General features: G+C 40.3%; 1 protein-coding gene across 2 annotated transcripts in view; it reads left to right on the top strand.

The window, feature by feature from the left end:
* The window catches only part of Enthd1 (ENTH domain containing 1), a 118,375-nt gene extending 110,013 nt beyond the window's left edge, over positions 1 to 8,362 (top strand). The window contains exon 8 of one of the 2 annotated variants that reach the window (XR_015452280.1): positions 150 to 445. Coding sequence is in view for 1 of the 2 variants with exons in the window: in XM_021258970.2 (XP_021114629.1) it covers positions 6,917 to 7,485 (569 nt within the window). In the remaining variant the exon portion in view is untranslated. Of the gene's footprint in view, positions 1 to 149; positions 446 to 6,916 lie in introns of those variants that run through there. The other variant, XM_021258970.2, reaches the window with a different exon arrangement.
* Positions 8,363 to 16,260: the final 7,898 nt, after the last annotated feature.

The following is a 16,260-nucleotide window of genomic DNA, read 5'->3' on the forward strand; positions in this document are numbered from 1 at the left end:
GATGATGGAGAATAGAGAAGATAATGTCCATTTTCTGGGTTTCTTTTAAGAAGTATTTGTTTATATGAAGGGTCCAGGTCTGACATCATTCTCTCTTTGGGGGTAATGACCTGGGAAAATTATGAAATACTTGCATGCTTGTATTTTAGAGAATCTCAAATAAAAAGGAGGCCGCCACCTAGGCACTGTAACATTTTTACTGAATGCGAGGGACAGACTTGCTGGGACAACCTCATTTGACCCTTTCTTTGATAGTAAGTAATGTTTCCTGTAACATCCCATTGCTTCTCCTCAGTTTAATTTTAAGTTATTTATCTGTAGCTCAAACTATTATTTTGTCATTAGACATTTCATCATGCACACTAAAAAGGAAAAATAAAGAGCTACTAGATGCTTAGAAGCCAGACATGGTGGCAGACAGTTTTCATTATATTCTTATAAGTCACACCTGTGTAAAGTGTGTTCCGCTACAATGGACACTTTCTAATTTCTTTTTCAAGGCAATAAAACCTGTTCCATAGCCTCCCATGGGGGATAGTGGTGGGTATCCTCACCACCTGCCTCCTTTGTTTCTGTCTCATTGGTCCAGGAGAACAACTAGTTCTGCATAACTTGTTTTCAATTCCTCTTTGCTGGTGAAAGAAACCAAACATCACACACACACACACACACACGCACGCACGCACGCACACACACACACACTCTTTTAACCATGCCTTTTTCCTTTGTGTTTATAAAAGGCTCCAGTGCCAGAACAGTTAACAGTTTCCCTAAAAGGAAGGAGGAAATTGGTAGAAAACAGCTCTGAAAAGTGTCCCAGCTAAACCTGTGCTTCTGGCCAGGCAGGTGCAGAAGCACCAGGCAGAAAGAGGATGAAGGGCTGCTCAGCACCCCCAGGGAAGCCAGGGAGGCGCCCAGAACTGGGAGCTGTGCTACTCCTGCCTGCTGAGGTACAGGCAGAAAGAGCCCATTCTGGTTTTTAAATACAGTGAACCAGGTTTATACTCTATAAGGTAAGTGAGAAAATTCATCTTTAATCCAAAAATTTGGTTTTCCTAGGAAAAATTTAACATAAGTGGTTTAGAGGTTTCCTTAGTCTATTTATTTTATGTAGTTTATTTTAATGACATTAAATGTTATGCTTTTCAAACATTGAGATCTAATTCATATAAAATACATAGCTTAATAGTTTTTAGTATATTATCAGAACTGTGCAACTATCACCAGTAATTCTAGAACATTTTCCTCATCCCAAAAGGCCTGAAACAATTATTACAATCATTGTCCATTTCCTCTTCCCCTAATTCCTCACAACCACTGATCTACTTTCTATGTCTGTGTTTTGTCTGTTCTGGACGTTTCATGTAAATGTAATCATAGGATATGTGGCCTTTTGTCCAGCTTCTCTCACTTAGCGTGTACCTCCCAACTTCATCCTTTTTGCAGCATGTATCAGTACTTCATCCCTTTTTATGCCCAAATAATATCCCACTGGATAGACCAGTGATGGCAAACCTTTTAGAGCTTTCAGTGATAACAAACAGCCCACTGCGGCACACATGCCATAGGTTCACCACCACTGGTATAGATATACACATTTTATTAGCCATTTATCAACCGATGAATATTTGGATTGTTTCTACTTACTTTTTTTGTTCATTATAAGTAATTCTGCTATGGACACTTGTAGAAAATGTTACATTGTTTAGCCACAGATCAAAATCAAAATAATTGTTATAGTGAACTTGATAGTCATTGTGTAGCAGCTAGGAACACCAAAAGGAATGAATTGGAGAATGAAAAGCAAAATCCCTCTGTTGTAGAGTGAACTCTTTAAAAGTGTTTAGCCAGCCAGGTACCCGTTTTCAGAAAAATTTACATTTATAGCTAATAAGGGTTTTCAAATATTTGTAGCGAATGTATTTGCTCACAATTCTTTTACATGCTCTTTAAATTGAAAGCTGTAATATCTTAATTAACTGGTCCGATATTTATGAACATAAAAAATTAAAACTAACGTGTCAGCACTTGGAAAGATTTTATCAGTGGTATCTTCAACCAGGCTTCATATTGTCCTGCATACATTACACAGTGAGATTTTAAGATGTAGCCATTTATTACATCTTATTTGCAATATTCACTGCATGTCCACCCTGTTGAATAGATGAAGAGGATGAATGTTAACAAGATACCCAACCACTTCTGTAGGGAGCCAGAGAAGGGAAACCAAATGGACAGCAGAGATGCATCCTGAAGAGCAGCTTGAAGTGTAGGGTGCAGCTGTGGCGTGTTTGGAAACAAAAGTAAATTGGTGTGCACAATTAGAGATGAGTGGCTTTTATGAGCAAAAGCAGCATAGAGCCTATGAATCAGGCTACAGAACTGTAAACAACGTCAAGCTATGTAGTCAGCAGTTATAGCCACAGGGCAAAAAAGGTGGACAGAGTAGAAGCAGTGGTTCTCCAGCTTCAGCAGGCCTCAGAAATACCTGTTGAAACTCAGTTGCCTGGACCCAGCCTCCAGTTTCGTTTTCTCCAGTAGGTCTGGGGTGGAGCCCAAGAACCTCATTTCTAATAAATGCTGGAGGGGATGCTGCTGCTGCTGCCACATTTTGAGAACTAGTAGCATAAAGTAAATACCAGAATTTTCAGTCACATCATATGTGTGTGTGTGTGTGTGTGTCTAACACAACTGTATTATCTTTATGTATATGATAGCACTGTGTTAACATTTGACTCAAATACTATTTTCTTCTTGACCTACTTAAAGACTTCATATTAAATATTCCTTTTGGACCAGAGTGAACTCACGTTCTATTTCTAGGATAGTTTCTTAGTTCTCTAGCAAGTATGTTGTGGGTCCAAGACTCTTAGAGTCTCATGGAGACATAGTTCTGCCACCTGATTCATGAAGCCTCCCTTGCCAGCCAGTCATTCAGGCTGTGCATGAGCTCTATGAGTCAAAGTCTCCATTTCCCAAGGCAGCATGCTTCATATGTCGCAGACCATGACTATTAGAAAGTTCTCCTTTGTTAATCGGGATAATAGGTGTTTTCCTAAAACTTTCAACTATTGATCACTGTTCTAACTCATGCATAAGAAGAGAAATGATATTATTACTAAGGTTTTATGGTTATCTTCAAATAATTAAATATGGCCTTTCTTCCACCATCATTTTTTTGGACAAAGATTAGTGTATCTGTCACCCGCTCATTATAGATAAGATGTCAAGTCCTCTCACCACCATGGTTGCCTGTCTTAAATTTTATACTGAGAATTTAAGATTATTCTGTAATACAGTAAAAATAATTTTAAGATAGTAGAAAAATTATATGCATGCTTTGACACTGAAAATACTTGAATTTGAATCCTCTATCTGCATCTGTTCAGCCTTATGATCTTGGAAAAGATCTCTTTGTGATTCCTTTGCCTCATATTTAAAATGGAGTTATAAGACCTTCTCCATACCTGGTACTGTATTAATCTGTGTTCTGTTGCTGTAACAAAATACATTGAGGCTGGATACTTTATCAATAAACGAGGTTTGTTTAGCTCACAGTTTTGAATATTTAAGAACATGGCACCAGCATCCGTTCAGCTCTGGTGAGCACCTCCTTGCCTGCATCACAACACAGTGGATGGCATCATGGTGGGAGCGCAGTGAGACAAGAGGCCACAGACAGGTTCTGGGCTCAGACTTGCTCTTTCATAACAGCTCAGTCTTGTGGCAACTAACCTGGGCCCTGTGAGAACTGCATTAGTCCCTTCTGAAGGCAGCATCTCCACTGGGCCCCACCGCTTAAAGCTTCCTGGGGACCACACTTCCAACACATGAACTGTGAGGGATAATCCACATGCTAACTATAGCAGGTACTAAATAGAATTAGAAAACAGCTATTTGAAAAGCAGTTAAATCCATAGACTTCTCCTTGCCAAGGAGCTGAGGAATTACCCTAAATACCCATCACCCACCTAGGCCCTGGTGGAATTTGAAGATGATTTTCTAGAGAGAGCTTGTGGAGGGTTTCTGAAATGAGAGATGATAGAGATCATGGAGATGTGGGTGCTGTAACCTAGACTACAGAAAGAAGTGGCCATTATGCAAACCAAAGGCTCAGTGCTGCAGCCTCCTTTCCCTACTACTCTCCAAGCACATTGGCAGCTAGACCTTTGCCTAATAGGCAAGTAACTGCAAATTATTCCTGTAAGAACCTGAACCGTGTCAGATTAAAAAAAAAAGATATTACTATTAGTAGCTCCCTAACAACCCACCTAAATGACCATGCGCTGAGCCTCAAAGGTGACAAGCCCCATACAGTCAAAGCTTCCCTTCAGCTTTTTAATCCTCCATTCTTAATAATAAGCAGACGTGAAGTACCAGACATCTGAAAAAAATTCCCACATGGAATAGTGGCAAAACAAAGAAAAATAATTTGGGGGAAACAAGTTACACTATGAAGGGAAAAGAAAACTTACCTTTACCATCCTCAAAGAAATAAGAAAATGCAGTGTAACCATAAAACAAGAACAAGATGCTACAAGAATTTCTGAGAACAATAAAAAAGTACTTGGAAGTTAAAATGTATAAGAGCAGAAATGAGAAACTCGGTGGTAGAACTGAAAGCTAAAATTGACAAAATCTCCAAGGAAGTAGAGCAAAGAGGCAAAGGTAGGAAAAATGGTAAAGAAAAGAAAAATAAAAAATTAGAAGACTGGTCCAGGAGATCTGAGATCTGAAGAAGAGGAGGTTCAGAAGGAGAGAACAGAGAAAACGCAAAGGAGAAAGTAATTGATTAAATCCTTTGAGAATTTTTTGAAGCTGAAGGAAATGAGTTGCATTTTCACTTGACCTCCATGAATGAAAATTGTCCCACTTAAAGGCACAGCATTCAGAAGCTGCAGAACACTGGGGGCAAAGAGGAAAATATTTCTAATACTTCAGAACCCAAACAGATTATATACACTTAATAAGAATTAAAATAATACTAACTCTTAAATACTGGAAATGAAGAAAATGATAAAATAGGGCCTTCAAATTTCTGAAAAGAATTTCTGCCTAGAATTATTTATCTAACCAAGCTATCATTAGGCCTAGAAGTAGAGCCCATTTTCAGACACGAAGTTCCCAAACCTTTTCCTTTTATGCCACCTTTTCATTGACCTCCTGGAGAATGTGCTACATACAACAAAATGAGAGTGAACCAAGAAGGAGAAGGACATTGGATATACAAAATAGCCCTGGAGGGTGGTGAAGGGACATGTCAGATGACACCCAGAGCACACCAAGTTAGAGTATAGCAGTGTCACTTGGGACACAAATATGCAAGGCTTTCAGCATTGGTGTGCCCACTAGGATTGTAGCATCTGTTTTATCCAAGGATAGAATGTCCAGATTAGCCTGACCTACATCCTGAAGTGTACATGGCTTGTCCTGACCACGTGTGATGAAGTTCCTGCTTTCCCTTTCATGACCTGATGCTGCACCAGCTTGGAATATTCATTTCATCACAAAAGTTTTGTGATTAGAATTTTTTCTGAGAACTGGAGATGGGCCACAAAGGCCCTCAAGAGGCAAAAAATAGAGAGTAGCCACCTGGCCTGGCCATATTTTTATAAGAGTTCCAATTTAGTTTAGAAAGGACATGAATATGTAGAGCAAAAGACAATACAGATAAGTCATGCGTGCTAAGTGGTAAGCATCAGTTTTCCTGTTCTATGACTTGTAATGAATAAGTCTTTCTAAAGTATCAAGTTCAGAGTGAGTCACAGAGGCTAGAGGACTAGCTTTCACCACCTTTCACCGTGTATCCATAAATGAATGCAAATAGATATTCCATGAAGAACAAAAAGTTCTGAGTTTAAGAAAGAGGTTTATCACCTGAATAAGATACTGTAGATTTCTCAGAATTTTAAGTATGCTGGGCTGAGGATTTAGCTCAGTGGTTTCGCTGCCTGCTATGCAGGCGCAAGGACCCAAGTTCGATCCCCAGTACAAAAAAAAAAAAAGAATTTTAAGTATGCTAATAGACCCAGTTAATGTCCTGACATATGGCACAGTGTGCAATTTGCCCAGCCTTACTTGACTACATAGCCCTGTTTTACAAAACATCTTAAGGAACACACTGTTCCCTCAGAAGAGTTTTGGAAATAATGATTTAGGATGAAGTATGAGGCAAGACATTTAATATGATTTTTGCCTGAAAGTAAATTTTTCTCAAATCTTTACAGAAAACAAGTTTAGAATACTTGTTATGTTACTTATAGTTTCTTGGTAAGAAAAATGATTATATGTGAGGATCTCAGATGGATTGGTCTTCAGTTTTGGAGCTTTTTTTTTTTTGGTATGGGGGATTGAACTCTGGACCTTGCGCTTGTGAGGCAGGCAGCGGAACCACTGAGCTAAATCCCCAGCCCAGATTTTCAGTTTTGATTGTATTTGACCACAGAGAGGAAAAGATTGATTGCACTCACTTTTGGGTGTTTCTCGTTCGTTGGTACATTTTGTCATAATAATTTTGCGGGCTGGAGGGATGAAATACTATGTTGCAGGTTTCTCAGACTTTTTACTTTAAATACCAACTTAAAATGCTGCGAGTCAGTAGAATGAGGTTTAATGCTTTTCTCTCTGATGAAGCTTACAGTAGTGTAAAAATATGTTGGACAGGGTTTGGGAATCAAGATGAATATTGATAATCCTATTTTAGGTTCATCTCCATGGTATTATTGATATATAATACATCTGTAGATTTTCTCAGTTTCCTGCTTTGGATTTTTTAAGGCTTATTATGAATATTTAACATTTAAAATTCTAAATAGTTTATATTGAGACCTTCCAGATAGACTTTTACATTATAAAATTATGCTATTACTCTCATTTGTATGTTACATAAATCTTTCTCTCTCATTATTCATTTTAGTTTCACCTACCTCTGAGGGAACATCTTCCTTTTCTGCTACCTATGTGTCACCTCCTGATGCAGCCCCTCCAGAGAAGCCAGTTCTCCACTTAGCCCTGGATCTGCCCAGACCTTTCCTCTGGGCTCTGCCACATCCACAGTGGTCTTCTGCCTCCATTAAGCATAGAGACAAGACAGCCAGTGTCCACCTCCCCTTCACCCCTAGGAGCCTGGTGTCTTCTGATGAAGAGGAAAATGACAATGCCAGCATGCTGGAAATTCTTCCAGCTAACTCTGAGTCTGCTAAAAATAAGACAAGTCATATTTTCAGCAGCAATTGGGTAGCTTTTCCCACCCAAAATGTAGACAACATTCCCTCCATGTCCTGTTCTAGTTTGCAGCCAACCAAAGGGAACCTGCCTAGGGAACCTGAACCAAACAGTTCCATTAAAGTTCTTCTTGGGGAGGTAAAAAGTGCGATAGTTAGACTCCATGAAGATCTGAGCACAGTGATAAAGGAGCTTAACGTCATCAATAGCCACCTGGTAAGCATGAGTGGGAATAGTCTGCAAGTCAGCAAATCTATGTAGGCTTCCCAGTCTGCTCAAATCAAACAATCTCAATAACCATTTTGATAGAATTCATGTGATTCCACTTCTGAAAACACTTAAGAAGTTAACATTTTATAGATTCTCATTGCTATGGGAAAAGGGTGATAGTGTAATTTTCCTTGTCAGGCTTATTAACAAGTATCTTGCAGCCAGGCATAGCGGTGCACACCTGTAATCCCCATACAATGGGAGGCTGAGGCAGGAGGATCACAAGTTCAAGGCCAGTCTGGATGACTTAGACCCTGTCTCAGAATTTGAAAACTAAATAAATAAAAGGGGCTGGAGATGTAATTCAATGCAAAGGCCCTGGGTTCATTCCCCAGTGTGTGTGGGGGGGGGGGGGAGAGTGTCTTTCAAACCAGTAAATGCATTTGTGTGGTTTATTTTCCAAGGAGAAAGAAGTCACCTTTGATAATTTCTAATTTGTATGTTAGTTCATTTGAAACTGAAGAGAATTTCATTCTTCCATGCCTTGTACTCTACCTCAAAATGGTGTTAAAGATTAATGAAAGATGATACAAGACTTCAAACTGCAAATAACTCTTTGAGAGCTGTTGGGTTAGTGAGCAGCAAGAAGTCTTTATTTTTCTGCTGCCTGGAGTGTCAGTGTTAACAAGCCTCTACCTTGACCCAAGTGGTTTGAATTTAGAGTGTCAGTTTCACGTGTTCTCTTGCAAGTTTCAGGTTCTGCAAAACAAGAACCAGAACCTTTTCCTTTCAGATGTCACAGTGTTGATCGTTAAGTTGAAATAAGTAGGACGTGGGACATATGTTTTTATTGTTAATGTACTTTGTAAAGTGAATTCAAATGCATACTTTGTTCCTTCTATTTCAGAAATAAATTTGGTTTTATTCATCTTATGTGTATCTTTTCAATTTGCTAAGACGTCTTTCAAATAGAAATATCTTGATTATTTATGGACAAAATGACCTACGTGGGGGATTACAGACCAGTAATTCCCAACCCAGCTAAGCACTGGAATTACCATAAAAACTTTCATTTTGTTTTATATTTATTTGAGATAATAGTTCAACAGGCTCCATATTCCCTTCATTCCATGTTCCCATTAACAGTAACCAACTCAGGGCTAAAATAATCCTGATTATTTTGAAGAAATGTGGAACAATTTTAAATAGAGTGATGCCTGAGTCTTTCTCCCAGACAAACTGAAACTGGTTTTCATCATGCAGTCTTGTTTGGGAGCTGGAGGGAACTGTCAGTGCAGCCCTGAAACAGAAAGAGGATATTTGACATTTTTGAGAAATGGCAGGGAGGCCAGTGTGGCTGGAGTGAAGAGGGACAGTAGTAGATTTGAGGTAATGAACCAAAGAGGAGGGTGTAGTGCCAAAGGATAGAGATTCTTGAAGACCATTGTTAGAGATTTGGACTTCTACTCTGAAATAAAAATTACAGTGATTTGGGTACCGAATGACATGCTGTTCATAGATTCTAAATGGTCACTCTGGCTTTGGTAGGGGAAGTGTGGTACAGGAGCATGGGATGAGGCAGGTAAGCTGCTTAGAAAGCTGTTACAGGTAAGAGCTAATGGTGGCTCAGAGCAGGAGAGGCATGGTAGAGGAAAGTAACAGGAGTTAGTTTAGAGGTTCACTGGTGGATTTTAAAAATATATGAAAGCGAAGACTCAAGGATGAATTCAAGGTTCTGGACCAAGCAACTGAAATTTAAGATGAAGTTGCCATCAACTGAGTTGAGGAAGGATGCAGGTAGAGAAAATTTTAAGTTCGTTTTGGGATTTGTTAAATTGCAGGTGTGCATTAGATAACCAAGTGGAGATGTTAGTTATACACCTAGTGTGACCCTTGAGTTTGAGACAGAGGTCTAGATTGGAGCGGAGGCTGGGAGTTTGTATCTTCTCACTGAAGTCCTGTGACTGAATTAAATCACCACAGGAGTGAGCATGATCACGGAGGGAAGCTAAGGCCTGAGCCCTGGGCCTTTACAGCCTATGAGATGAGCAAGTAATGGAGGAGCCAGTGATGGGGCGAAGGCAAGCCACCACTGAGGGAGGAGCTCAGCAATGTGGTGAGCCAAGAGTGTGCGGTAGACATCAAACACCCATGTGCCGTTTCCCCAGATTCACCGGTTATTAACATCTTTCCACATTTGCTTTGCCTCCCTAGCTAAACATGTTTCTGTCTGCATACACATTCTGTAGATCCAAACATATTTCCCTGAGTCATTTGAAAGTTAAGTGGCAGACATCATGACACTTCGCCACCAAGTACTTCAACATGTCACCAGAATAAGGACCATTGTTTTCCAGCCTACCTTCCTGTTGACCAGTTCTCTCTCCAGCTATGTCTAGTCTATAATTAAGTCATTCTGTTGGGTTTTTATTTTTTTATTTCTAGAATTCTATGTTCTTTTAAAATGTGTGCTATATTTTCAAATGGAAACAAAGCTTTTGTATGCAGGGAGGGGAGGGGGCTTGAGGGGGGAATGGGATAAAATAAAATTTAAAATGTTTAAAAATTTACAATTCCAAAAGAACCTGCTATATTTTCATAGCTCCATGTTTCTTGCAGATATTTTAAGCATATCTTTACTAGTGAGAAGAATAAGCAAATCAATATAGAATTCTTACTAGTAACAATGAAAAGTTAACTAGAGCATATTTTATTAGCAAACTAGGAAGAATAGTTTAATATATTAATTTAAAACTATGTTTTCTTTTACATGGGTATATCCCACAACATATTTAAAAATTGAGATGTAATCCATATACCATGAAGTTTACCCTTTATGATGTACAATTTGGTGGGGTTTAGTACAGTATATTCATAAGGTTGATCTGCCATCACCACTGTCTGTGTACAAAACATTTTCATCACCACAAATGACACCTGATAGCTGTTAGAGCCGCTTTCCATTTTGCCCTTCTGGCTACCACAAATTTACTCTCTCCATCACTTTATCTACTTTGGATATTTCATATAAATGGAATCATGTGGCCTTTTGTATTTGACTTCTTTCATTTAACTTAATATTTTGAGGTTCATCTGCACTTGATCTTAGCCAAAAGGCCGAGAAGCGATTTTGAGGTTCATCTGTGATGTAACAATATCAGTTCTTAATTTCTTTTTATGGCTAAATAATATCTATTGCACAGATATACTACCTTTTGTTTATCCATTCATTATTTCATGGTTATTTGAATTGTTTACTCTTTTGCTAATATGAATAATGCTACTAAAAATGTGTGTGTGAATGGGTTTCCAGTTCACTTAGGTATATTCGTAAGAGTGGAATTGTTGGGTCAGAAGGTAACTCTTATGTTTAACTTTTTTTTTTTTTGGTACTGGGGATCAAACTCAGGTCCTTGTGCTTGCAAGGCAGACGGCGGAACCACTGAGCTAAATCCCCGGCCCATTATGTTTAGCTTTTTGAGAAACTCCCAAACTATTTTTCAAAGTGGCTGCATCATTTTACCATAAATTTTGGTATATAATATTTTCATTTTTTTAATCTCAAAGTACATTCCAATTCCTATCATGGAACAGTGAAGAAGTATATTTCCAAATTCAAAGCATATTGTACTTTCTGATAAACTTAACACCTACAGTTGCTGTGGGTCTATTTCTATTGTCTGTTGTTTCTGCTGGTTTATGTTCATGATACTATGTTTCCTTGTGATTATATTCATATGTTGGTCATACTAGAAAAATTATTTGTATAAATAATACAAGACCTTTTTTTTTTGCTTTTGCTATTTACACTGTTAATCAAATCATGCCTTGAAGTTCTCCAAAAAAACCAGATTAATCCCAGACTGAAGGTCCTTATAAGGGATGGTTCTTTTCCAGTCATTCTCACTGTATAGCCATTGGGTATCACTTTATTGTAAGGAGCATCTGTGTTAGACTTCCTACCTTGTACGAGGTGACTTCTGCTCGTGTCACTTTTCAGTGCCAACAAATGCCCCTGGCTTCTATGATCATTTTCCTAGCAGCTCTCTGTCTTTTAAAGTACTGTTTATGGCTCTGTACAAAGCCCTGGGAGCATGGTAGGAGCAAAACCAGATACAGTGCCTGTTCTCAGAGAGTTTGAGTTCTAGAGTTTATGAGAAATTTGACAGATTACACAAATTGTTTCCCAAAATGTAAAATTCTAATGGTTTTGAAAAGGACTACTATTTAACCTAGTCAGGCAATTTGAGGAAAGTTTAAGGAAGCAACCTTTGAGCCAAAAATACAGATTCTAGGATTATTAAAATAAATACACTGATAACATATAGAGCAAATAAACTTCTTTATGAATTAAAATACATAAAGTATAGATGTATAAAGTAAAGGTGACATCTGCTTTTCTTCATACATCTGGGAGATGCACCAATAGATTCTTATGTGGTAGGGTGATATCTTGTTTTTGCGCTAGCTGTCAGACTTCTTAGTTGTTCATTGCTAAGTGGAGAATACAAAACCTCCAGAGACGCGGCATTCCTTCATCCCCACCCACCTTCCCCAAAGTTGCTGCATCAGGGATCTTGAACACTCAGAGGAACTCCCAAATTAACCAAAGCAACAAAACATTCAGAAACCGCCTCACTTACTATTGTGCTTACTACATACACATAATCACTTCAGGTTTTAACTAGGTCTTCCATAGCTCATATATTTTAATACAGCCATCTATTAATTAGTGTAATTAACAAGCACTTATTTGAGTTTCTATTTAGCCAACTCCATTAAATGAGTAGAACAAACTTGACTTAAATTAGGAGTGGGTATATTCTGATTGACTTTGTAATTATCTCAGATTAAAAATACTTCACTAGATGTTACTCCCTTAAGTATTTTATTTTGAACTTGAAGGTGTTAGAAGGCAGTCATAAAAATATTTTAGTTTACTGTAAATTACTCATGTGTTCATTCTTTCAATATTTATCAAGCCTCCATTATGAGTAGGCGATTTGCCAGGCATCGGGGGCACACAGGAACAAGATGGATGTGCTCCTATCTCCAGAGTTACAGTTCAGCAGCATCAGGCAGGTGAATGAGTGTGTGCCGGGTTACACCCGTGGACATGGGGCACACAGGACAGTTCACAGGCCTGGAGAAGAGCCACGTCCAGCTCTGAGAGGGGCCAGGGATGCTGTCTGGAGGGAATGAAGGACACACAGGGTCTTGAAGGGTGAGCAGGAGCTAGCCAAGCAGTGGGGTTTGGGGACAGAGCACTTTCTGGGCAGACAGGACAGCATGTCCAGAGGTAAAGATGACATCTGAACATAAGAACCAGGTAGGGGAGCAGTTGGGAGGACAAGGCTTAAACAGGATTCACAGAACTGGTGGGTCAGGAATTTGAGCACTTCAGCTTCAAACATTATACAATGATAACAGAATAGTCAGTGATGGTGAACATCCTAGAGTCGAGTGCCAAAATTGCAACCCCAAACCCACTTATTTATTGCAAAGTCCCAACACTGCAAATAAACCTGAATACTGAGATTTTAGTTTAGAAAAAACAACCCATGCATTAACATCTTTTGTCTTAAAAACAACACGCGTGCCATGGGTTCGCCGCCCCTGGGCTAGGTGATAGCTAGGTAGCCTTTACAGCCTTGATAAAAGAAGAGTGAAAGTAAATGGATCAATTTTGGGGGTGAGAGAGTTTCCAAAATCCATTCACAAATTAATAAAAAGAGACTTGTAGGAGGGTTTTTGGAGAACTTGGTGACTCATCCTCTTTCCAGACGAACTGCTCGTGACAGCAGCTTGCCCCATTGTGCAAGAAGTGTCTTCTTTTGTGTCCTCATTTGAAAGAGAAAGGGAGCATCCAGAGCAACTCATGAGTCAGTTATTCTATTCGGCATTCTGGGGACTGCTTTTTGCTTTTGTTTTCTTTTTAATAGGGTAGATTCTGAGATGTGAGAAAAGGGTTTAAAGATGTGGAATTGAGAGATCATCTCTTGCCAAACACCCAAGGAATTTGAGGAGGCCGAGCACATTATTGTTATGCCAGAATCTATCCACCACCTTTATCAGTAGGCAGCCTTCGAGAAGAGTAAGTTGGCTCAGAAAAAAATAGGTTTTCGAGATGATTTTGTTTGGTAATTTTGAATTCTGTTTTCTCACTGATAGTGCAGAAAGTTCTCAAAGATATGGTAATTATTGCAGAAATAGGGCTTCAGGCATTTGCAGCTATTCAAACAGTAAAATTCCATTATAAAATGTCACATTCTACATGTTCAATTATGCTACAGTTGAGAACTTGTCCCTGTACCATATACTACACATTTCTTACAACATAGAACCCTGTAGCATGGAGAAAGAGTCATCTTAGTACCTCCACCACAGACAGCAAAAATAATGGATAATGACTATATGCGACAGACTCCACTTGGTAAGCCTAAATTATTAGATTATGCCCATATATATTCTGCTCTAATATTCTATTGGGTCCATTTGAAGTTTTCAAACCAGTCACACAGTCAAAAATCTAATAAATTATACTTTCCTAACATTTTTGTATTGAGTAGTCCATTTATCTGAAAAGCTCTTAGCACATCACAGAGGTAGTAAAAGTGATGATTAGCAAAATGGAAAGCTCAGCTTGTCTCTCTATAAGGTAAGCATTTGTTGTCATCCACTGTTACTAATTATGTCAACCATTAATAGAATTAGCAAATCATCGGTTGATATTGGTACAGAGATAACAACATTTAAAAAGCCTCTTGTGTTTCTAAGCTTACTGAAAGGTCACCATTCATAAAGATTGTTCTGAATCTGAATCCAAAAGGATGGGTCCCTGTATGGCATATTTGGGATTTAGAAAGCATTCTAGTTGGAGTAGATAATGCCTTCTCTTGAACAGAACTAGAAGGGTAAGCCATTAATACCTGGAAAAAAACCAGCACCTTCAAAATAAAAGACATAGAGTCACAAAGATGAGCAGGAAGGGCATGGCGGGGTTAGGAGGACACTGAGGTGCCATGTGTGTCATGCCTACCACAGCTCACAGATCACCCCACTGCCACAGGGGAGATGGTGTCTGTGGGGAGCTTCTGGGTTTCAGGGGATGCATGCACAGCTCGGAGACTGCCTCAACTATTAAAAATGAATGTGAAGGGCCAGGGATTTAGCGCAGTGGTTCCGCCGCTTGCCTCACAAACACAAGGACCCAAGTTCGATCCCCAGTACGAAAAAAACTCAAAAATGAATGTGCAATTAATATGTACTAAGTGCCTGCCATGTACAGCACTGTTCTAGGTGTTTAAGACACATCTGTGAATGAATAAAGCCCTGCCCTTGTGCACCTTGCCCTCTCCTGGGAAGGACAGGAACATCCCACAGCCTGTGCAGTCAGTAAGGGAATTACGTTACATTGTCAGAGAATGGGACTGACTGCAAGGATCTCAGCACTGGCGCCCCGGGGAGAATTGCTGGGAGACTGGCAAGGGTCTCAGTTTGGTGACGTTTGGGCTGCTAGTCTTTGCCCTGCAGAGGGTGAGAGACCGAGGGGCTCCTATGTGGGGAAACAGGGATTGAACCAGTGTGTGCTAGGGCTGGAGAAACCTGCTCTCTGCTTCAGGGTCACATGCCTGCTGCTTTGGGCAGATGAGTAATTCTGTTCCTCTCCTAAGGTGCCTAATAGCTGTCAAACCCTAAAGCATGTGTTGTTGCCAAGATTAACAAGATTGTTGTGTTATTATCTGAATGTCAAAAAATAATAACTTGCCTATGTATAGCAATTCATGCACCAGAGCACTTCAGCACACATTTTCTATTTTGGGTCCCGCAACAAATCGAGAGTTCAGCATCTTCCTCCTGGCCTGGTGTTCTGATCAAGGCACTTGCAGCCCCAGCATCAGCTGTGGGTCCTTCCTGTCCCCCACTTCCAGCCCACACCCGGCCATCACCCTGGCTCAGCCCTCAACTCTGTTCCTGCTCTGCTCATGTCTAGTCCGCACGCTCGGCAGGGTAACAGCTGCCCAAGGTAAGAGGTAAGACGGAGGCGGGAGGGTGGAGGAGGAGAGACAATGAGAGGTGGATGAGGCTGAGAGAGATGTGCAAGGAGGAAGCTCTAGGACTCTGTGATTCATTAAAAAGGAGGGGTGATAGGAATGAGTCAAGGCCGAGCTCCAGCTTTCCAGTTTGATAATAATAGCAGTTGAAATTCAAGGAAAACTAACCATGTTCCCAGCCCTTTCTAATCCTCTCACCGACCCTGTCAAGAAGGCATTGGTGTTGTCATGTTGCATATGAGAAAATAGGCTGAGAGGAGCCGTGGTCCTTGCCCTTGGTCACAGAGGCAGTCGCAGGGGTCAAAGCCAGACCTTGAGCCCTGGCCGGCCTTGCTTCGGAGCTCCTCACGCCTCCCAGTTGGTCCCTGGGCTGGGACAGGCAAGCAGAGGAGGGCGTGTGGCTGGGGAACAGCTGGAGCTTGGGCCTTTCCCAGGTCCCTTCCCGTCACTTCCTGCTCTCTTAGGTCACCACAACCCCACTTGTAGGAGCTGCAGCCCTGTGCTGTGATGCCAGACTCTGGGACTCTTCCTTGCTGGCTCCCCTGTTTCGGAAGTGCTGTCTGCCTCCCCCACACCCAGCCCTCCTTTGCCCCTTTTGCATCAAGACCCAAATTAGCAGGGGCTGGGCCAGGGGTAGAGGATTTTAAGAGTTGGCTTGGAGCTAGGCTGTCCCAGTTTCTCTCTTTCCCACCTCATTAAACCTCAGAAATGTCATGTAGCCACACTCACAGTTTGCTTTTAACTGGGGACTGTTTGCACAGGTTCACCCTGG

The sequence above is a fragment of the Heterocephalus glaber genome, unplaced genomic scaffold (genome assembly GCF_053883595.1).
Source record: "Heterocephalus glaber isolate CG9 unplaced genomic scaffold, H.glaber_assembly_v1.0 deba00001444, whole genome shotgun sequence".
Lineage (NCBI taxonomy): Eukaryota > Metazoa > Chordata > Mammalia > Rodentia > Bathyergidae > Heterocephalus > Heterocephalus glaber.